Source organism: Nipponia nippon, unplaced genomic scaffold, assembly GCF_047370975.1.
Source record: "Nipponia nippon isolate SJK-2023a ecotype South Korea unplaced genomic scaffold, ASM4737097v1 scaffold_9, whole genome shotgun sequence".
Lineage (NCBI taxonomy): Eukaryota > Metazoa > Chordata > Aves > Pelecaniformes > Threskiornithidae > Nipponia > Nipponia nippon.
Window position 1 is genome coordinate 35,539,175 of NW_028262413.1, and position 22,684 is coordinate 35,561,858.

The window sequence follows — 22,684 nt, forward strand, 5'->3', positions numbered from 1 at the left end:
TTTTATTTCTATTTGGACAACCTAAACATCAGCATTTGATCAGTGACCATCATTAGTGTCAGAATTTCACATCATCTTTGCCTAATAAATACTCTGTAATGTCAAGTGACCGCTATACATTTCTAGCAACTATTTGAATAATTGGTTTTGTAGTCAGTAACTACATACAGTTTTCCTATTGCAAATGTAGAAATTGTCAAGTCTTAAAACACATCTTTATATGTAATTTCCTCCCTCTCATTCTTTGTTACCCTGTATAGCTATGAGAATTGTACAGCTTAGTATGTACTCTGGTAAGCAATCTTATCATAGAATCACAGAATCACAGAATGCTTTGGGATGGAAGGGACCTCTAAAGGCCATCCAGTCCAACCCCCCTGCAATGGGCAGGGACATCTACAGCCAGATCAGGTTGCTCAGAGCCCCATCCAGCCTGGCCTTGAATGTTTCCAGGGATGGGGCATCTACCACCTCTCTGGGCAACCCCTTCCAGTGTTTCACCACCCTCATAGTAAAAAATTTCTTCCTTATATCTAGTCTGAATCTACCCTCCTTTAGTTTAAAACCAAATCTACCCTCCTTTAGTTTATACTACCAAAGACTTTCTTAACTGTTTTTATAAGTAATACCTTTCAAAGTAATAATTGGTTTCTGAAAATATTGTAATATTATATTGCTACCACCACCAACAAAATACATCACAGTAGCAATAATTTTAAAACACAGGAAATGCAGTTTTGAGTACGTTCAGTTTGAATGAATTCAGTACGTATTAGAACTGCAGAGATGCAGTGTGTTCTTACGTCCTTTATAGCAGCTGTTCATCTGATGCCCACTTTGGCATCTGCTCAGTCGGGCCTGCGTGCTGCTGCTGCTGCTGTAATGGGGCTTCTGAAAGTCTAATCCCCGCTCCCGTGCTGTACCTGGCTAGCCCTTACTGATTCACTGGCCTTTTGTTTACAGATTTGGAATACCGATACTCAGCATTGCTATTTGCTCTCATTTGTTTTTCCTAAGTTTTGTTTCTGTACAGAGTTCCTATGGATGGCTACGTGAACTAGGAAACTAGGACATAGATACAACTCTGCATTCTTTAGTTATGGTGCACTTCGGAGTTAGGTGCTTGATAACATACAGGCAGTGGCATATGATGAAAGGCAGTGTGCTGTATCTGAATTACTCCAAATGCCATTCCTTTTGATACAGAGATATCTTTAGGATTTTTTTGGAAGGTGAATTGCTATATGATGTCTAAAACGTGATCTAATTGAGAAGAGAAAATGCTTTTCTTTGAAGTTCAGCATGTTGTGATTTGCATGCCTTGAATTCTGATATATCCAGCTGGCACCTGTTGCGGGGTGAATCCTAATGCTGATGAGGTAAGGCAGAGGTGCACCAAGACCATTTAAGAACCACAGTCATCATTTGCCCTGGGCATCCCAAGACCGTGTACTATAGAGGAAATAATACATTGAATATTGTTTATTGTGTATGAAGCTGTATTGAATTGACCTAAGAAAGTCAGGCACGTAGGGCAGCATCGAAGACTGTCTCTGAGTCAGTAACCAAGCTGCTATGGAGGAGATTCAGGTTCAGGCAAATGACATGAGTCTGTACATGTTAATTTTTAGATTATATTTAGGCACAGAGTAAATATTTTATAATGAAGTGTTTGTAGAAGTAGTTTGGAAATGTGGTTGATTATAGAGTAACGATAATAATAAGCTGTTAGCCAGGCAGAATACAGGGGCTGTTTGCTGGACTATGGGTTTATGATAGGTAGACATACAGACGTTGGAAGTGCTATACATATATCTACACACATACATATATGAATATATACAGCGTGAAATAATTGTTACAGTTTCATTATGTCTTTAGGAGAAATCTGGGTGTATGTGAGCGTTCTGTTAGACTCTTTAATTCCTTCTAAAAGACTTAAGAGAGCAATAAAGGATTTTTAGCTGGAAAGTTAGACTATGTGGAAGTGAAATCTTTGCTAGGAAGATCAGCTCCCAATCTTGTGTTAATGAAGTAACCATATTTTGATATAACTTGCTGACCAGGCAGAGATTGTTCTTTATTAAATTCTTGATTATTTTGAAACCAGGACAAAATTAATGTTAAGTGCTTATGAGCCATGTAGATGATTGAATAGATTTGATAATTTCTAAAAGCTGTTTAACCTTTACAATATTCCCTTTTTTCAGTCTATTGGAAATGCCAAAACTACGAGGAATGACAACAGCAGTCGCTTTGGGAAATACATTGAAATTGGCTTTGATAAGAGGTATCGAATCATTGGTGCTAACATGAGAACTTACCTCTTGGAAAAATCAAGAGTGGTGTTTCAGGTAATACTGATGCAATCTTCTTGTATATTTGTGTGACTATGCTAAAAAAAAAAAAAGCTATTGCTTGTTGGTATTAGTTATCTCTCCTAAGAGATGGCTTTAATAGTGTATTTGTAACATAGCACATGTGGAGAGGGAGGAGAAAAGGTAAACCAAGTCAGCCCTTCGTTATATGAATTATTTGTAGTTGTAAAATGGGTATTAAAAAGGCTGTGTATTTAGATATGAAATACTTTCATTGCACTACTAGATATGAGTTTGTGCTTCCCATAGTATTATAGAATAGGGCTTCAAAACCTAGCAGAAACCACTCATGCTCAAGAAGAGCTCTCTGTGGTAGTTTGTAAAGCTGCCGTCTTTCAACCTCTTGTTAAAACCCACTGCTATCGCAATAATTGTGAATGAGTCTTAATTGCCATTCTTTAGGCAAATGGGAATACGTAATTTCATCTTTCTTGAACTCTCTTCATTTTGGTATTTCATACTTGAACCGATCCACGACCTTTTCATCTCCCACACTTCCTCTCCATCTTCGCCTCCCTTATATTCTAGCGCTCAGTAAAAATGACTTCATTAAAAATCAAGCCAATCAAAATGAATTGATTAAAATATCCTTGACTGGCTGCCTAAAGGTATAAAACAAATAATTACAGTTTGCATTGTTTAGGGGTGTTACGTGAAGTACTGCTGTATATTTTAAAAATAAGAGAGACTTCTTGCACATGGTTTAGCTGGAAGAGAGTCTTTTTCTGTTTTTCTTTTTTTTTGTTTTGAAGTTATGAAATTTAGAGCGCTTAAGTTCAGAATTATGATGTTGGTCATGAGTCATAACCTTCTGAGCTGTGTTTGTCCTTCATTTTAAAATTCCAGCTTTGCCTTGGCAAGAAAGATACTCCCTTCACCAGCTTACTATAAATGCTGAGGCGAATGGTATTAGTTATTTTTGGAAAACGAAAAGCTTTTAAGTATAATCATTTCACCCACCCATAGAATCCTGATCTATATTTAATAGTAATCCACAGTTCTGAAAAGTGAAATCATACATTTTTTTTTAAATGAAAATATCTGCATGCTTCTTGCTGTCGAAAATGGATTAAATTAATCAAGAAGGAAATGATAGATGCTGATTTATCTTTCCTTTTTCCATGTGGCTTCTATGCTCTTAATGTAATGCTAGAGAAAGCATTAAACAGAGTAATTCTTTTCTACTCGTGGATGTTTCTGGCACTTGTTAAGTTGTGAAAAATAATCAATTCCTTTCTTTTTAAAGGCAGAAGAGGAGAGAAATTACCACATCTTTTACCAACTTTGTGCCTCTGCAGCATTACCCGAGTTTAAAACTCTACGATTAGGTATGAAATTCACATTCATTGTGTTGTGCTATTGTAGCTACAAAGCAGCACCTCTGAGCTTTTTGAGCCATAGAACCAAAAGAAGAATTGCTGGCTTTTCAATTCTAAACTTGTAAACCTTCAAATACTAAAATATATTGAAAATAACTAAAATGACAGTTCTCAGACTTTGTGTTTTTTAGATAAAATGAAAGTAACCGATTTGTTTATTCAGCATACTCTAATACACTGCAGTTGTAATCACTAGGACTTACTATGTCCTGGATTCCAGAGCAACTTTCTGGTGGTGAGGGTGAAATTCTCTTCTCTTGGTCCTTTAAAACCTTTTTTCCATGGCTCCAGCTACTAGAGAATTGTACTATTTCTGGTATAAGCACCTGAAAAGCTTATTTTGCATCTGCATACTTTCACTTGGGCTGTTACCAACGATTACTTTACCATCTCTGCTAACCTGGTGATCACAGAACTGATAAGAGAAATTTTTCATTTTTCAAATTAAAATGTTGATAAAGGAAAGGTTTCTCATTTAACAGGAATTGGTACTTTGTAAAAGAAAGGCATGATGATGACCTTGGGACAGGCAATCACCTCATCATTTTTAAAATTCAATATAAATTTCAATGCTTTTTGTGTATTTTTAAAAGTTAGCTTCATAGTGGGAAAACTGCACAGCCTGTCAGTGCTGGTTTCTGAAATACCGTTCTGGTTTTAAAGCGTTTCTCTGCTCTTCTGCACCATCCTGGCACATTTAGGATTCACATCTGCTGACACAGGAAAGAAAGGAACTGATGTAATTATAACTAAAGAAGCCATTTAGCAGACTCCTCTTTCAGCGTTCTTGAAACCTTCGCAGATCAGAAGAAAAGGAGTCTGTTACTGCAGCTGGAAGCATGGCCACTGAAACCATAGGAATTTACACAGTACCCAGGAGAGCTACTGCTCTCCCAGTGAAGCCCAGTGCTGTCCCCAGAGTGGTATGAAGCTGTCAGTTCTCCAACCATGACTTCTCAGCTAGAACAGATCACATATACTCAGAAAAATAAACTAAACCATAAATGAGAAATCAGAAGGAAATGGGCAAAACAGGATTTTTAAAATATCATGATGCAATAATAGCATAGTAATATCTGCCGCATAATTCCAAAGCGCTGCTGCTGTCAACTCTGCACCTACCACGTGGGTGGTTGGCTCAGACTTGGAGAGTAATTGCTTCCAAAGTGATTATTCCAGAGGGGTGGAAATCTGAACCAAGGTTAGGTGGAGAATATGCTTGAGGGCCTATTGTAGGAACCAGGTAGCTTAAGAATACTTATTTGCGCTGTTAAATCTTGCAAAAATCCTTCTCCAGAATAAGTGGGTCCTGTGAGCCAGGAGGCAAAAATATACTGACATATTTCAAGTCATGGATTCTGACAAGAGCAACGTAATCATTACACAGCTTTACGGATGTGCTGCGAATTTCTGCATCAGTGTGGGTAAAAGATTTGGTTTTTCTCTTACAGGGAATGCAAATTACTTTCACTATACGAAGCAAGGTGGAAGCCCTGTGATTGATGGTGTTGATGATGCTAAAGAAATGGTAAACACCAGGCAGGCCTGCACTTTGCTAGGTAATTTGTAAAACAGTCATATCCGAAAGCCGCTATACTAGCGTTTTCTACATTGTTTGTGTATATTTTCTTCATACTCTGTTGTGTTTAAAAACAGGAGAGTTTGATAAACTCTGGGATGGAGATACTTTTATTGCATTAAGAAAGTATTTAAATTGCAGTGGAATCACATATCTAGTGTAGGAGGAGCAGACTTTATATGAACATAAATGGTGGATTCCCTTGGGATAGCATATACAGTGTTGGAGGTCACTGACAAAGCACTTTGAAACAGCAAATTAAATAGTTCCTTTGAATGGATTTTTTTTGCATCTGGTTGTAAAATGTGTTTAATCGGAGTGGAGCCAAGCAGTACTGGCAAATGACAGTGTCTGAAAAAAACACGCAGTGGTCACCGTTTTTCTCTTTTTAATAAAATTTTTCATCAACTGCAGCTCATAGTTCTGTATTTCTCTCTCCATTCAAAATGTTTTATTCCTCATTTTTCAGGGATTAGTGATTCCTACCAGATGGGAATTTTTCGAATCCTTGCTGGCATCCTTCACTTGGGCAACGTGGAGTTTGCATCTCGGGATTCTGACAGCTGCGCTGTTCCTGTGAGTAGCAGATGAGCTGAAGGGCATGGTTTCTACTCTGACAGTTCTACCTTCTGCTTGTTTGCAGGGACCTCTTCCGAAAAAGAGTAACAATATAAAAACACAGCAATGTGTTTGTTTCTAATTTGTTTACATTTTCACAGTTCTTTTTGCAGATGGATTCAACTCTTCTCAGTTTAGAGGCTTTAGACAGTGCTCTCTGTATTATGACAGCGGCTGCCTTAATTTCGTTTTGAAACTGTAATTGATCTGTCCTAGAAAAGTCTACCAGACAGGCTAGCTTTGAAGTCCTGGGCAGGTGTCTAGATCTTTATGTTCCTACATGAATACATTCCCTGCCCACAGTAAATGCTTTGCAGGATGTTTTTTTTTTTTTTAACGTTAAATGCCAAAATGGCCTAAATAATTGCAAAGCAAATGCTTCGCAAAGTCCTCTGGGATGTCTAGACATGAGCATAGGATATACAGATATGATTCGTGTGACTCATCTAAGTGTTGTGGTTTTATCAGTCCTTTTTTGCCTTTGTGGAGGTCAGCAATGAGGACTGCATAGTCTGATCTGAAAAAAAACCTCTTCATTCAGTGAAGACCAAGGCTTCTTAGTGAAGTCCATATTCTGGAGATGAGACACAAAAAAGATCTGGCTTGTCACTCTTCTCTTCCTTGGATTCACAAGTGACCAGTTTCTCCTTTTGCCTTTCCTTGAATGTCTACTGCTGGACTTCATCTTTCTCTCTCTTCAAATAGTAGCAACAGTTGCAGGGTTTTTTTCTCATTTTACTATCAGTTGCTTTCTCAAGAATCTGCAGTAGCAGTTTCTGGAGCTGAGACAACAGGTCCTTCATCGAGCCACAGCTGATCAGTGTGCCTGGTCTGACACCATCTGTCCGTGGGATCTAATGGATAGCTGCTGTGAAACCACAGCAATAGTCTGGCTCTTGGGTGTGTCTTAAAAAGGTTTTCACTACAAAGAAAGCATCATCTAATGATGACAGGTAGAAAGCTGATGGGCCCCAGGACATGATGAGCTAGCCTGTGTTGTAATGGGTGTCTCCAATGCAGGAATCCCACTGAATGAGCTAGTACAAAGCTGCAAGTTCCTGTGCAATCCTATCCTGATGTGGTAAACGTCTAGCAGGCAGCGGGTGAATGTCTGCTCAGTGGCATCCGCTACCTGAGCTGTGCTGTTCTCTGGCGATAGCCGTGTCATTGCAGAGCTCTGTCGCCATGCAGACCTGTCTGCCTGGCAAGTGCTGGCGCGGTGATGCAATGGTGGTGCTTCAGGGAGCTCAGCGAAGGGCTCCACGTAGTGCTGTGTGAATGAATCAGTTTGTTCAATGTCAGCTTGAGTAGCCCTAATGTGACACTCTTTTGTGCAGTGTTCATTATTATTATCACTTTATTGTTGTATTCTGAGCCAGTTAAAGCGCTATGGCTAAACCAAAAGAAGACATGCTCAGTTAACTAGATTTTGGAGGTGTAACAGCACTGCTATGGGACCTGTATGCTGTAAGGACTGGAAGAAGCCCTAGAGAAGTCAGAAGGATGTGGAAATAGAAAGATAAAGCTGACGTACCCTGAAGCTACCGGGCATGTAGTAACAGTCCCCTGTAACCTGTCCTTGTCAAGACGCTGCTTGTCAGCGTGCTGTTGAGCCACCAGGTGCAAAGTGAATGTGATGAGGAAGTAGTGTTAGGGGAGTTCCTTAGGAGGAAAGACCTGTCTGTCCTCCTTGATTTCTAGCTGTCGGTTTTCTTGTTAGTCACGAGGTGCAATATCTTAACTCATTGAGTGATGAACGCACTGCATGGATTTTTATGCAGAAATCTTGTATACCCATCTCAGTGTGCAGACCTTGCTGGTTGATTTTACCTGGTTAAACAAAGGTCAGTTTTTTCACTTGTACAGTCCAATTCGAGAGTTAGAGAACATCATTTGTGTGCTCCAATCTCTTAATGTTTGTCTCCAGAATTCACTGAGAAAATACTGTGTTAAATACTGAGACCAGAGCACTAAAGCCCTTCCATGCTTCTTCCTCTTTCTGGATGTATATGAGCAGACGAGTGCACCACTCAGGAGCTGTAGTCCATTCTGTCCCCAGCACACAGCTGATGCCCTGTCCTCTGCATTTCTCTAGCTTCTTCACTCAAAACCGAGACAATTAGTTATAAGAATTCCAAATACCAAGTCCATCCCTGCGAAGCTAGGTGATTCTTTTTTGCAAAGGTTGCAGGTTCCCTGTAGGGGGCTTTTTGGTGAACACAGGTATAGTAAAATGCCTTTGGGGAAACTGTGATTCACTAATTTACTTCAGCGATGTGAATGTGATAAGTGGGTAGGGAACTTGTTACGTTTTGAAGGAGGAAGAGCTGAAGCAGCTGCTGTTGCTGCTTATTGTTGGATCACTGCAGGCAGGCAGTTCTTCTGATTGCATGATTGCATGTGTGCTATTGGTAATACTGTTTCAAGACCTAACGAGACTGTTTTTATTAGCCCAAGCATGAACCCCTCACCATCTTCTGTGACCTCATGGGCGTGGAGTATGAAGAGATGGCCCACTGGCTTTGCCATAGGAAGCTCGCAACTGCCACCGAAACCTACATCAAGCCAATTTCTAAACTTCATGCCATCAATGCCAGAGATGCACTTGCCAAACATATCTATGCTAATCTCTTTAACTGGATTGTAGATCATGTGAACAAAGCCCTTCACGCTACTGTAAAACAGCATTCTTTCATTGGAGTGTTGGACATTTATGGGTGAGTCTTTTTGTCAGAGATATGACACCTCTGACGTAATTATCTTACTGCAAAGCGTCTTTGTCTTTGTCATGTAGCGCTGCATGGATTACACAAAAAAATCCAAACCCTTAGCAGCTGCTTATTCCAGCTGAAGGAAGTAGGTGTTTAGTTTTGACATGCTGTCTAAGATCTTTGTCTTGACTTTCAGGTTTGACGTTTATAGTGGGATTTCAGATTTTTGCTGTTGGTAGTTACTTTATGTATTGCATTGGAGAAAGTTACAAGGGAATTGTCATCTCATGGTTCCTCCAGAGTGGCACTTCTAGAGAGGACAAAGATAACTAACATGCTCTGCAGGAACATCAGTCCCTTCCTTGTGTTCCTCATCTCCGCCTAAAGAGGGAGCAGCACTGGATCGCCCATGTACTGCAATTTGCTATTTCCCTGTGTGCTTCATTGCTTGATTGTGGTTGGTTGTGCCTGGAATAATGCAATGAATTTGACTGGAGGGAGGGAATTTAAAATTATGGGGTCATTTAATCTGTTTTTTTCACTGCACTAGTAATTTTGAGTATCTGCATATTTTAGATTTGAGACATTCGAAATCAACAGCTTTGAACAGTTCTGTATCAACTATGCCAACGAAAAGCTGCAGCAGCAGTTCAATATGGTAAGTAGGAAATGACTGGCATTTCCTCTTCCCTTTCCCCTCACCCAAGTCCATTCTGCTAATTGGGTCCCCAGGGGTTACGATGAATTCCTTCAGTCTGTTAACCAGCTGTCCTGGCCGTGGGCTTTGGGGGATGGGGAAAGATCGACTATTTCCTAGAAATAGATTTTATGACTAACTGCTGCTCTGGGACTATTTGAAATTCCGATCACAGTAACAATTATAAGACAGAAGCAGTGCTTGGCAATTAAGACCCCAAGATTGCCTGTCAATGAGAGCACTGTGTGGATGAAGTTGGAGTTAGCTGTGTCTCCGTAACCTCCAACGAGAGCCTGTGCACGGGCAGCAGAGAGCAGGGCTTTGCTGCTGGAAATCTGCCACCCGCGCTTCCTCTCCTGGCGTTGCTTTTTGAGGGATTTCAGCCGCATCCTGACGGTGATGACTGACGTGTGGAAAGAGCTGCCTCTTCCCCTCCTCCAGAGAGATCACGATTCTCTCTCTCTCTCTCTCTCCTCAGCCTTAGTGACGTTTGTAATTATAAATCTTACCTGCATAATGATGAGGCAAGTTATTTATGCCAGGTCTGTTGCTAGGCTGCGTTGCAGTACAGGAATAGCTTTGAACTCTCTTTACGAGCGTAACTCCATGGCGATGCCTGCTTGCCGGACTGGATCCCCCCGCGCCGTTGTCCATCCCAGCGGCAGGGATGCGTGTCGGGGAGGAAGCCGGGTGCTGGAGCGGAGGCTGGGCTTTCCAGCCCCGGCATGCCCTATCCGTGCTGGTAGTGCCATGGCTTCAGCTTCATAAGCAGGATGTCATAACTGTGAAGCACAAGATATCTCAGAGTTTTCTCAGTTCTACAGCAAAAATCCAGTCACTGTAAGAATTGTAAGGGTTCGCTTCTTTAGTAAAGGTCACCGTCCCCGTGTTCCCTTCCCTCTCGTGCTGTTGCTGCAATCATTTGTCTCATGAAGGATGGGGTAATGGGGCTTTTGTGTTGATGCCCCGCCAAGCCACCAAACCCAGCGCTGGTGGACACAGACGCATTGGGCTGCCATGCAGGTACACAGGGTGGAAGTTGTTTTAAATGAAATCCCTGTGTCTGTGGCGACAGCCAGCAAGCCTTCACATGCCCCCTGGCGCGGCCCGAGGCCAGCGGAGGGCAGGCCGCTCAGGGACTGCCCTGCCACCACTCGCGTCTCCACAGCCTGCCCAGCCTCCCCGGCCACCCTTCCCCTGCCTGGCCACCCACAGCCCGTAAGGAAAATTAGGTCTGAAGACGTTTTTCACCACATAATTGCTAATTCCTTTACAGTGGAGAAATGGTTTTATGTTTTCTTTCAGGACTTAGGCTGGATATGACTCGCCAATAAAACGCTACCATTGGCTTTCCTGTCAGGAATTAACTTGGCGTGTAACGCAGCCGTTAAGCGGCGGGGTGGGAATGGCTCCCGTGGGCGCCATTAAGGAGCGCTGCTTTGGAAAGGATGGCGTTAAGCTAACGAAATAAAAGGGATAAACCGCTTTGTCAGGGTAGTTTTCTGCTGGCAGATGCGTGCCAGAGAGTTGCGAGGCGTTGGTGGGCTTGTGCACTGAGCTCAGGGGGCAGCTGGGGCCGGCTCCACGGGTACAGGTGTTCGTGGCGGCCCCCGACCCCTGCCCACAGCGCTGCTCTTTGCTGCTTCTTAGGGTGGCACCGAGTTCAGTTCTGCCTGCCAGAGCAGTTAGTATGCATTAAAATTTAAATGGGAGATAAAACGTCGTTTAAAATAACTGGAGTCAGCAGTCTTTTTGTTTTTAAAGAGAGTGCCTGTGCTATTAAGACCCCAGTGTGCCTGTTTAATATCTTATCATCTTTTTTTTCTGCAGTTTTAATTCATCTCCTATGCACATTTCATTAAAGCTGTGCAGGTTTTTTGTGATAATATTTTTGAATAAATATACAACTACATTGTTATTGATCTTATACCAGATAAATCTTCCACAAAATTTTGCATAAAGGATTTCTTGCGCTAATACTCCTAGAGTCATTCTTGCAGGTTTTTGCTGAAGAGTATATTTTAATGCAATGCGTCATTTTAGAAAAAAATCAGCAGCCATTTAAGAGAAAATGGAGCTCTGTTCTTTTACAAGGAAATGCAAAAGTATTTATAGTGAATTTTACTTGAAATAGAGCAGTATTCATAACTCCAGAATCATAAATGCAGGGCACATCCTACTTTATAAGTTGCTGTTCCTGCACTTGAGGCTTTTTCTGGGTTTTGTGTTGGTTTTTTTATAACAGAAAAGAGCTTATAGTGATTGTGGGACAATATAGTAAAAAGATAGGAAAAAAATAGACCTTATTTGCAGAGGATATGGATGAGTGCTTTAATTTAGTCTGTTGTTTTTAGGCCAGGAAAAAAGGTTAATTTATTTTTCATATGCTTACTTGTTAAAGGGTGTATTCAGTTGAACTAGTGTGGCACTTGACAGCCTGCATTAATGTGCCAAGATGAATTCAAGTGAGAGTTCGATGTATTTATTCTGCATTTTATTTCACAGAAAACTGTTTTCTTTTTGCCCTGTAGCATGTCTTTAAGCTGGAACAAGAAGAATATATGAAGGAACAAATACCATGGACCTTGATTGATTTCTATGACAATCAGCCTTGCATCAACCTCATAGAGGCCAAAATGGGAATTCTGGATCTGTTGGATGAGGAGTGCAAGGTGTGTGTTCAAGGGCTTTCGTACAGAAAGAGGTCATCAGCTGTCCTGCTTCTCGGGCCTTACAGGGAAAAGTCCTCTGCGCGCAGCCATCCTTTTGACACTCTGCTGTTGAAAGGATTTGGAGAATGTACAAACAGAATTGGCAATTACAGGGAGAGAAAAAAATGGTTTTAGTCATGCTTTTTGTTCCCTCCTCTCCATCATGTGTCTGTATCTGTTTCTGGGTCTCTGATCCAGCTTTGTTTTGACTCTGGCAACTTTCTCTTTCCTAAGTGTAGCAAGTGCAGTCTTCGGTCCTGTCAGCTTTCTTCATATTGCCTCTTGCTTGGTGTCTCACCTTTTGTCTTTTATCTTAGTTTAATTTATGCCAAGCCATGTAGAGGGGATGGCATGTGGTGTCTACTTCAGTGGAAACCCAGCTCGGGGTTCTTGTGTATCACAAAGCATCACAAGCAATCTCTGATGGTGGTGGATGAGTTCTGACCTGCTGAGATGCTGCTGAGTCAGATAACGTACCTCTTGGATCCCCGCCTTCAGGTGTGTGACACTGGAGGCGTTAACATCGTATGTGTCACATAGCAGCAGCTACACCTGCTGCTGGGCTGCGCCCAGGCCAGAGTATTAGAAAGGCAAGGGCATAGCTTGTTACCAGCTTCCTTGCTTATGGCGGTGCTGGAAATCCGAGGAGTTGGAGTTCAAAAGCAAACGACAACGTGTTGTCCCCTGTCTTCTTAGGTTTTTTTGCTACTGAAAAGTTTTCAAGACATTTTAAATGGCTGTGTGTTCTCTTCTGTAGATGCCAAAAGGCTCGGATGACACTTGGGCCCAAAAGCTATACAATACTCATTTGAATAAATGTGCCCTCTTTGAAAAACCCCGTTTGTCAAATAAGGCTTTTATCATCAAGCACTTTGCTGACAAGGTAAGGACTTTTCCTCCGGTATCTCTTTCCGTGGCTGGTGTTGCTGAGCATGTGCACAGGAGGGGATCCTGGGGTGGGCGGCTGTTGCAGGCAGCAACTGGGCAGCAGCATCCCTGGCTCTACTCGGCTTCTTGCAAAATGTGTGCCTGCCTGCACACCCCATCAGGGGAAGAAAGTTGACCTGTCAGCTGTGCAGAGCCAGGAACACAAACAAGAGCTCCTGACTCCTGTCACATGCTGTAGCGACTAACCATCCTTTTTCAAAACGTGGCAGCTTAGTGTATTTGCAATTCACAGCGTAATTGTATCAATTCCAGTTATGCTACAGAAATACACAAAATAGAAAATCATATATCTTACTGTAGTTTTAGCCAAAGAGCAAGAACAAAATGATGTTGGTTCTGCTGCCATCTTAATGTGCAAACAGGAAAGAGGCTAACACATCCTTCTTCATATGTACTGCTCCCAGCCTCGCCTCTGCTGGTCAGTGGACAGCTATTTCTAGGAAGCTGGAAGAGGGGTACCTCAGTGGAGTGCATGCATTGTTCAGCTCCCACAAGACAGCATCAAACTGAGCAACTCTTCAGGTTAAAATAAAATAAATTAAAAATCCTGTTTCAGGTAATTGTCCTGTTAAACAAAGAAGCTGCCTCAGAATATTGCAGCTTTGTCGAAAAAAGTTTGGAGAAGCTCTGGGATTCCTATCAGTAGGTCTGTGTGTGCTGACATGGGGAGTTGGAGGCCTTTATTTGCCTCTGCTTGATTCCTCCCAGGGTCTTGAATTTATGCATAGAAGAGGGCTCCTGTTCTTGCATCTAGTGTTACCTTAATGAAAGCAGCAAGACCATCTCTGTAACTGTTTAGATTCATGAGTTCTGTTTTATTTGGTGGATGAGAGAACAAGAAGGATTTTATTGATATTTCATATACTGTTCATTAGGCTAAACTTTGCTATTTGAAAACAAGGCTTTCCTGTGCCTAGTCTGAGCAGTGGGGGCCAAGGAAAGCTAAAAGTAGCTCCAAGCACATATTGGCAGAGCTCTAAGCTCTGATGCGCTGTCTGTGCTAAGCATTTTATGCTTTCCTGGGTGCTTATGTGAATGCATAGATACATCTTGAAGGAAAAAAATAAAGCTGTAGCTGGCAGGTGAGTAACCTCTGTGCCTTGACGGTCTTCTCTGGGAGAAGGCAGAGATTCTGCTGCCCTCTCGTGGCATTGCCTCCCGCTGTAAGAACATTAATGGTACCCGAGGTGGTGCTCAGAGTGGGCTTTCAGCGGTGGAGAGACCTTCCTCCTTCCTAGGAATTTTTTGAAATGTTTTGCAGCTTGGGGTATGGTGTCGTTGTGTAAGCACCGATAAATGGCTGTACTGAAAGAGGGGCTGCTGATGGCTATCATCTGCTCTGTCTGCTCTGAAAGAATAAAATTGCTATAAGGGTCTGCTTTTGTATTGTATAGTCTGCACTTCTGCTGATACAAGACTGAAGAGTTAGTGTAAGACATGTCATCAGAGTTAGCATACTTATGGTAATTAACATCAAATTCTAAGGTATAGACTTTTGACAATAGTTTTCAGGTTTTGTTCAGCCTTGAATTAGGACAGCAAAATAAATACTAGGTTTTTGTCTGACACTCTGGCTGTTCTTAGGTCCAGGAGACTCCATGGCCCTGTGACAGAGGATTGTTATGTATTGTCACAACATTCAGACTTTTTATGGCTTCTGGTAAAAATAGTCTTTCTGAGTACAAATGAGGCATTTTCATAATAAGTTGCAGGCAGATCTTCTTATTGCCTCTCAGCTAATGAGATGAGATGAGACACTTTGTTCTCAGTTGCGTCTGGATTTCACACAATTTTGCAGCCCTGATAACTTCAGTGAAGAAGATTCTCAACATACATTTTGATTCTTCACCTTTACGGTAGCCATTCAATCATGCTGTTTTACCACAAGCATCTCTCAGCAGTGAAATATACCTGGTATGATACAGTAACAGTATGCATCTGTATATGTTTTAATGTTTTATGTCTTACTGGAAAGCACTCTCTTTGAGGGAAGTCTGTATTTGACAAAGATGCACTTGGGAGCTGATATTTTCAACATCCACAAGAATTATCTGTTTTAAATGTGAATGTTACAGCTGGTGAATTCTGTGCAAAATATTCTTATGAAATACTTTTAATACTTACTTTTTTGGAAAATGATGGTTTTCAGGTGGAATATCAATGTGAAGGCTTTTTGGAAAAGAATAAAGACACGGTTTATGAAGAACAAATTAAGGTCCTAAAATCAAGTAAGGTTAGTATAAGGATTTTCTTTTTTCTTCTTCTTTTGCAGTTGTGAATCCTTGAATTAAGGGTCGTACAAAATTTCTTATAAACCTAGGAAATATTTCTCCCTTAGTATCAGATCAACTGAAATTGAACATAGTTTGTGTTTTACGTGGCTGTCTGTATGAATTTAGAAAGTCCTGTAGCCTAATTTTGCTCCATTAAGATGCAGTCTATATTTAGCCACTGATTTCACAGTTTGGGTTTTTTTGTTGTTTTGTTTTTGTTTTTTTTTTACTGTTCACAAAACTTTGCTATATTTTCTGTAAACACACCAAGGACTTCTAATATACTATAGTAGTATAAGAAGACTTAACAGTTAAGCCCTAATTTTGTAATCTGAAAACAGAAGCTCCTTGTTTATGGCCTGGCAATTGAGCAGAAAATTTCTGGAGTAGAGACAAGTTCTGTTCCAGAAGCAAAATGAGAGAGGAATGAAGTCTATAGACCCTAAGGACATGAACCAGAATTTATGGAGTCTTGCCTTCTATGAAAGAAAGATAACGTCTGAATTGAAAAATACTGTGTGAAGGAATATTATAGAACAGGCCTTCAGTGGCATCATCTGCTTTTTTTAATGGCAAAAATGCTAGTTGTGCTCTTCTGAAATGTAAAGGCAATTAACTTGACATTGCGCTGTGATGGCTGTTGGGAATTTGCTAGCTCTTAGGGCCCAGGAAGCTGGGTATCAAGGACAGGCTATTTAAAATGATGCTATTCTATCAGGAAAACCAACATTTTTCTCTTCTGTTTCTATTCTGAGCAGATATATGAAGCTAAATGATTAAAACATATAATATAATGAAAAACCACAGCAGACCTTCTACTGAGAGAAGTGTTGAAGTGGTTTGAGTGAAGTCAGTTGCTGTGTGCGTGGGAGGCAGGTGGCATCCTCGGGGAGCTGGCAGGCACCAGCTGCCTGTGTAGCTCCAGCACTGCCACGGCGTGGCAGTGAGCTGTGCACGGCGGAGGTGCAGGGGTGCTCCGAGGGATGTATTCCAGTGAATAAATGACCATGGGGACATAGCTGCCATAAGAGCATGACAAGAGCTCGGGCAGGCTCAGTAGGTTGAGTCGATTCAGTCTAAACACTAAGAAACAATATGGTTTTCCCCAATGGTAAATTTTACCAAAACCAGTCTTTTAAAAAAAAAAATCAACTGTGGAGAAAAGATTAGATTAGATTTTCAAAAGAATGTTTCATGTTTATTTTTCAGCAGGCCCTCTTTATTAGCAATTGTAGTGGGATTGCATTTCTGATTTTTATTTTTTTTTGTTGTCGCTGTTTTCTGGATTTGCTGTGCACATTCAACAGAAGGTAATTCTAAATTGAATGCATCATCTGTCATCCTGCCCATGCCCACTCTCACATACAGCTCAAATGCTTCTTTGCTCTCCAGAGTGCATGACACACACTGCTCTTGGCAGGCACTGTAGTGTTTAGCTATCTATTTTGGCCTTCTCTATAAATCTACCCACAGGACCTCTTTGAAGTAGTTCAGTTTCCATGCATGTATCATGAAAGCAATAAAACAGTCCTCAGCTTTTATGCTTGCTACTGGCATGTTGTTAAAATCTTCTGTTGTGGCTCTGTATTGAAAGAAATGATCTGTAAGATTGTTAGCAGCAAGTCTGTTAAGTCGTCTGAAAAAATTACAGGGAAAAAATGCTTGCTTGCTTGCTTGCTTGTTTTCTACCACGTGAATTATCTGCCCTTTGATCAGTGTTTTCCCTCTCTTTGAACACTCCTAGTCTTCTGTGAAACAAAGAAAATTGATGAAATACTAAAATCCAAAACCAAACGAAAACATGAACCCCCCCCCCGTGTGGATCATCTCAGCAATGCTGTCCTGTTGTTGACTTCTGCTGCAGAAGGCCATACGTTGCTCCTTTCTTCTGCATGCAGTAACTGAGGCAGTGTCTATGAAAATGGTGCCTTTGAAATGCACTTGCCCATTTTTACAAGCAGATTTTCCCAGAGTTGGAAAAAGGGAATGAGACTTATGCACTGATAGCTTAGAAGACCTCATCCATCTGCAATCCAGACACTGGGGACCCCCTTCCCACCCCCACCCCTGGTGCGTGAGAGCATCAGGAGCTTCAGACAAAGCATATTGCATTCAAGTAAGTTTCTGTATGGGATGAAAAGACTTGGCTCTGTAGCTCAGATGCCTGTGCATACCGACTCGCTCCATCTGACTGCAGGCAGCTGAATGAAGTGGTGGTGGCCCAATCATCCTGAACTCTTTGTTGAGGCAGTGGAAGGAGATGGGCTAAATCACCCTCTGGAAATGTCATGCTTCCACCAGCTGCAGAGGTAATACAGCAGACTCAGGGGAGATACAGCTAAGGTGTGATACTCCTTTTTCAGTTCAGGAATTTAGGATACCTTTGTAGCATTCGTAGTCATATTATGCTGGAGTGCTGTGCTAGATGCTACTGAGGAATGTTTGATGCCTTCTGCTAGCCCATCTGGCACAACCACAGAGCACAAGTACCATTTTGTTGCAGCAGCATGTTTCATTGGATATTGTGCATGCTCACCAAGTTTTATAAGGCAAAACCAATTTTTTTATTTTTTAGGTTGTACTTAGCCCAAGCACTTTCTAGTACTGAAAATTGAATGCTCCTATCTCTTGGGAGAAAATGCACAGATGCTAGATAAGAGATTATTCATTGACAGGTAGAGAAGTTCAGATTTTCTTACTCTTATAATGCTTCTGAAGTGCTATAGTTGTCAGTAGAAAGACCTGGTGGTGTTATTTTTAGTTATAAGTTACTTCAAAGCAGCTATTATATATGAGCGTATTTTGTAGCCATTAGAGAAAGGGAAACGGAAGCCCTGTGTGATATTTGGAAAGATGTTTCAGGTTTTTCCTCCACTCCCACTGGCCTGAGAGTAGATCTTCAGTCAGATAAATATGGCTGATGGTTGGTTTTTTTTTTTGGTTGATGGTTCCTCTTTTAAGTTGATTATTTCAATGTAGAGAGATAAAGCAGGAATATTCTTTGTTGACTGCTGGGTTATTCAGTGTCCTAGATATTTCTCAACCACAAAGGAGTCTGATGCACCACTGGAATATGAGAGGACCCTGTTGTTTCCTTCTTAGATCAAAGCAGCCATACATAATTGCAGTTGGTACTTATGAAACTGCTGTTGGTATCTAACAGTTTCACATGGAAGCTATTGCTGGCTCTATGGAAAAAAACCCTCAAATCAGAATTTTATCTTCAGAAGGAGACTCACTGATCAAACCTACAGAATTTTTAGTATTAAATCATGGCCCACTCAGTCTGCTACTAGCTCGAATGCTTTTTTGCATTTGTCCCCATGTGGAGTTCAACAAAAACCCAGTGCTTACAAAAACTGAGCCTAGATTCTAACTACCTTAAGCAGAAATGGGTGCAATCGCTTGCTGGATTCTTACCCTCTGTATTTTTTCTGCTGTTATACTAGTTTAAGCTGCTACCAGAGTTATTCCAGGATGAGGAGAAGGTCCTCAGTCCCACGTCAGCAACCCCTTCAGGGCGCGTGCCTTTGTCTCGAACAGCTGTAAAACCAGCCAAGGCCAGGCCAGGTCAAGCCAGCAAGGAGCATAAGAAAACTGTGGGACATCAGGTGAGTGTGAAGATGCAGCTCTATTAAATAATCTCTCCCTCTGTCTCCCTCTGTCTCATAGGTCTCAAGGTGTGCTGGTGCTTCTCGGGATCCCTTGTGATTTTGAGACAGGTGCAGCTGATTATGACTTACAGTTTGGAGCAAATATACCCTAATTACTGATACATTTTGGGCCACAGTTTCAGGGAGCTCAGTTCTTATTGTGGTACCAAAACCAAAACTCATGTTTTTCAAAATAAATTTAACATGCTGGATGCTGAGAAGCTTTGGAAGTCTTATACTGGGTCTTTCTGATCATGTGCCACATTGTCCAACTCAAGTCAAAAGTGGGAGTTCAGTGCCCAGAAAACTTGCTTCCAGTTGTCAATGGCTAAACATAAAATATCCACGTGTATGTGCCAGAATTAAATTAAAAGTATGCAGATCAGTGTGGCTGGAGAACTCACTTCTTTGTTAGTTTCCACTCAACAGATTTAACAGGTGTTTTCTCAAGATGGTTATGTCCCCAGTCAGTGCTTTATATATGACAGATTGTCCCTCGGACTATACATAGGAGCCAAGGGGAACTTTTTTGACAGTTTAGTACTCAGTTTTTATCTACTTGCCAGCCTGTATCACTTTGCTAGTGAGTAGCGGCATTCTTCTTTTGCCTGGGGCTTCCAGGAGGTCTGTGTGGGTAACTCTTTTTATGTTACTGTAGGACAGCCTGGAATATAAATTAGCTCTCAGGGAGCCTAAGTTCTTTGCATCAGGGTCCCCTGGCAATTCTTGAAGATGAACCAGCCACATTTCTTGGGTGCTCAGAGTTCTGATAAAATCACCAAAAATACTTGGGCTTTGTCTACTGCCTTGGATGGTTGTCGATCCCCTAACAAAGATGCCAGCACAGTGTCTGTGCAGTGTCATGAGCTAGTCACACTGCTAAGTGAGAAGCAGGGAATTCAGAGAATGTTTGGTTTGGGTATTCATAATTTCTCTGTAACCTTCCCCAAGCAAGCTATGTCAAGCTATGGGTGGGAATAGGAATGGCTATTCATGCTACTGTACAGAACGCAAATCTGCTTGGCATGTGTTCGTGGTACAGGCTGCAAATTCTGATCTTCTGCAATTCATGCAAGAGAACCCCTGCCCAGTTATCTTTTTAATTTGAACTTAATTTCTGATTTTGCAAACAGACAAGTGTCCTGAAGCTGAGAGAGGCCTAACAGTTTTGTTGTCAGACTGAAACTATGAGTTGAAGTGTTAGGGGTGCTCTCATACTACTCGTATCAATCAACCATTTATATTAATTTATAAATTTTAAAGCTAATACGAAAGTGATTTTTATCGTATTCTGTGTAGAAATAGAGGTTGGCTTAGAATCATGAGTTCAACAGAAAGAGGGAAATCCATACCAATACGTTTAAAACATCTAAGATGTTTTCCTAGGTTTCTTTGTCTATTAGGGTATTCTGTGGTTAGAAGGATATACTGCAGTATGTTAGGTATTTGTGGTCCTGATACTTCTTTAAAAGTAAAGCTCCTAAAACTCTTGGATATTGGACTTTCCAAGTTCTCTTCAGTAGGTCTGACATTGGGATCAGTGAAGCTGAAGAAATTGATACTTTTTTTTTTTTTACCACTCTGTTGATTTAAAATTTGATTTAAAATTTATTTTAAATTAAATGGCTATTTAGTAATAGGCCATGAGGTTTAGTCATGAAAAGATGGATTAGACAAAGATTAGGGTAGATAAGATAGTCAAAAGCTGAAAATAACTCAGTCTATCCCATGTTTTTTTAATTTATCACGTGCTGATATGGGAGCTTTACTCCTGTAAAGCCTAACATTTAGAAGTCTCGCTGTAACGTACTTCACCCAAAGATGGTATCCGAAACTAAAATCTATTGCCGTAACAAAAACAAGCTGGTGTTTATTAGTGAAAGCATTATTACAAATAGGCAAATATCCCTAGGCCTGCTTCCTGGGTTATCTCAAACATGACTGAGCTTTCTTTTTTTTTTTTTTTAATTGAGGCTATTCCCTGATATTTTTCCCTTTTTCTTTTTCAAAAAGTTTCGTAACTCTCTTCATCTGCTGATGGAAACTCTGAACGCTACAACTCCACACTACGTGCGCTGCATTAAGCCTAATGACTTCAAGTTTCCGTTCACGTAAGCTGGTTCACGTATGGTTCGTATAGCCAGTGCAGGGGAGGGAATTGCCCAAGGCGTCGGAGGACTGAGGTTCTGCTAAACCTTGCTCACTCAGGAGTGAAGTGGTGTGTCTCCCTTCTCTTGTTATGGACTCATTGTGTGTGTGTATGTGTAGTTACAGCAGGAGAAGTTTTGGGATGAATAGAGGGAGAAATACTTCCTGATGCTTTATTTTTCTTTATGGTGATATATGAGAAAAAATACCAGCATTTTCGTTGCTGGCTGTTTTAAATGTGACTGGCAGTTTGCACTCCTTGAGTTCATTTGACATTGGCTGGAATTTGCTTTTGCAGATTCCAACGTCTTATTCCTTATCTTTTTTTTTTCATATATGAACTTGCTTAGAGCTTTTCTCAAAAGTCTGCTTAAAATCCAGGCACGCAAGGACTCCCACGGCTGTTGGGCAGGCCAGTGGGAAGCAGGACAGGACGAGCAGCTTGCTGATGAGCTCGAGCAGTTCCCCCATCAGGCTGTCCTCTGTTATCGCTGAGTTGCAGAAGCACTAGCTGGACTTGTTAACCACCCATCACATCCCACCACTGCTCCCCCTCCGTGCCACTCCTGTCTTGGGTGTGCGCAGGGCCAGAGGTCCCATGTAAAGCAAAACTAGCCCCACACCCACAGGCTCTTTTTATTCCTATGTAGATTCGATGAAAAGCGGGCAGTGCAGCAGCTGAGAGCTTGTGGTGTCCTGGAGACCATCCGAATCAGTGCAGCTGGCTTCCCCTCCAGGTGTGTTTGCCATTTTTTAGATTGCTTGCAGCTGCAGTTCTTTTTAAGAGAATTATTCATTGTTGGGACTGACACTGTCTCTGTTTTTGGGACAGGTGGACGTACCAAGAGTTCTTCAGCCGTTACCGTGTTCTGATGAAGCAGAGAGATGTCCTTAGTGACCGAAAGCAGACATGTAAAAATGTCCTGGAGAAGCTGATTCTGGTACTAGACTTAGTGCTGAGAGCATTTGGAATCTGAAGGAGTAAAGATAGCGTTCCTTACTTCCTCATAGCCAAACTATTTCAGTACTTCTACGAAGTACTAAACCACCAATATTAGCACAGGAACTGTAGAATTTCCCAGTGTATCACAGGAAAGGAAGACAGTGATTTTAAGTGTAGGTCGGTTGAGGGTGAGCCTTACCTTGCTTAAAGGCAAGATGCATTCACCACACCTTAAGTAAGGTATAGTTATCTGGAGGTTTTCTAATGTGGAGGTGTTTCTGTCTGTATATGTGTTTGTGTCGTTCAAACTGCTCCTCTCAGCTCCTGTGCTGAAGTCAACCTTTTTCACTCCTTTCATCCTTGTGACATTGTCTCCCTGCTTAGCACTGTGGCTGTCCTCGTACCTCAGCAGCCTCTTGCTTTGCCTCCAGTTGCAGCCCTGCATTCCCAGGCTATGCCATCCACACCACTGGCTTGGCACCTGAACAGATGTGTTTCTTGGGATTTCTTAAGGACCGATGAACAGCGGAGGGCAGGCAGGCTCCAAAGAGACAGTTCCAGCCAGTTCTCAGTGGAAGGTGGTTAATTGAGACTTACTCAGAAGTATCAGTTAGGAAGAGAAAGAGACAAAGTTTGCTGAAGGTAT

At 41.5% G+C, this 22,684-nt stretch overlaps 1 protein-coding gene across 8 annotated transcripts in view; it reads left to right on the forward strand.

The window, feature by feature from the left end:
- MYO5A (myosin VA) overlaps window positions 1-22,684 on the forward strand; it is a 103,971-nt gene that overhangs the window by 45,936 nt on the left and 35,351 nt on the right. For all 8 annotated transcript variants that reach the window (XM_087743869.1, XM_087743871.1, XM_087743874.1 and 5 more), the window contains exons 6-18: window positions 2,211-2,354; window positions 3,625-3,706; window positions 5,209-5,316; window positions 5,806-5,912; window positions 8,406-8,671; window positions 9,242-9,323; window positions 11,894-12,034; window positions 12,831-12,956; window positions 15,171-15,254; window positions 18,744-18,905; window positions 20,961-21,058; window positions 21,746-21,832; window positions 21,928-22,036. In XM_087743869.1, coding sequence (XP_087599995.1) covers window positions 2,211-2,354; window positions 3,625-3,706; window positions 5,209-5,316; window positions 5,806-5,912; window positions 8,406-8,671; window positions 9,242-9,323; window positions 11,894-12,034; window positions 12,831-12,956; window positions 15,171-15,254; window positions 18,744-18,905; window positions 20,961-21,058; window positions 21,746-21,832; window positions 21,928-22,036 — 1,596 coding nt within the window. The remainder of the gene's footprint in view (window positions 1-2,210; window positions 2,355-3,624; window positions 3,707-5,208; window positions 5,317-5,805; window positions 5,913-8,405; window positions 8,672-9,241; window positions 9,324-11,893; window positions 12,035-12,830; window positions 12,957-15,170; window positions 15,255-18,743; window positions 18,906-20,960; window positions 21,059-21,745; window positions 21,833-21,927; window positions 22,037-22,684) is intronic.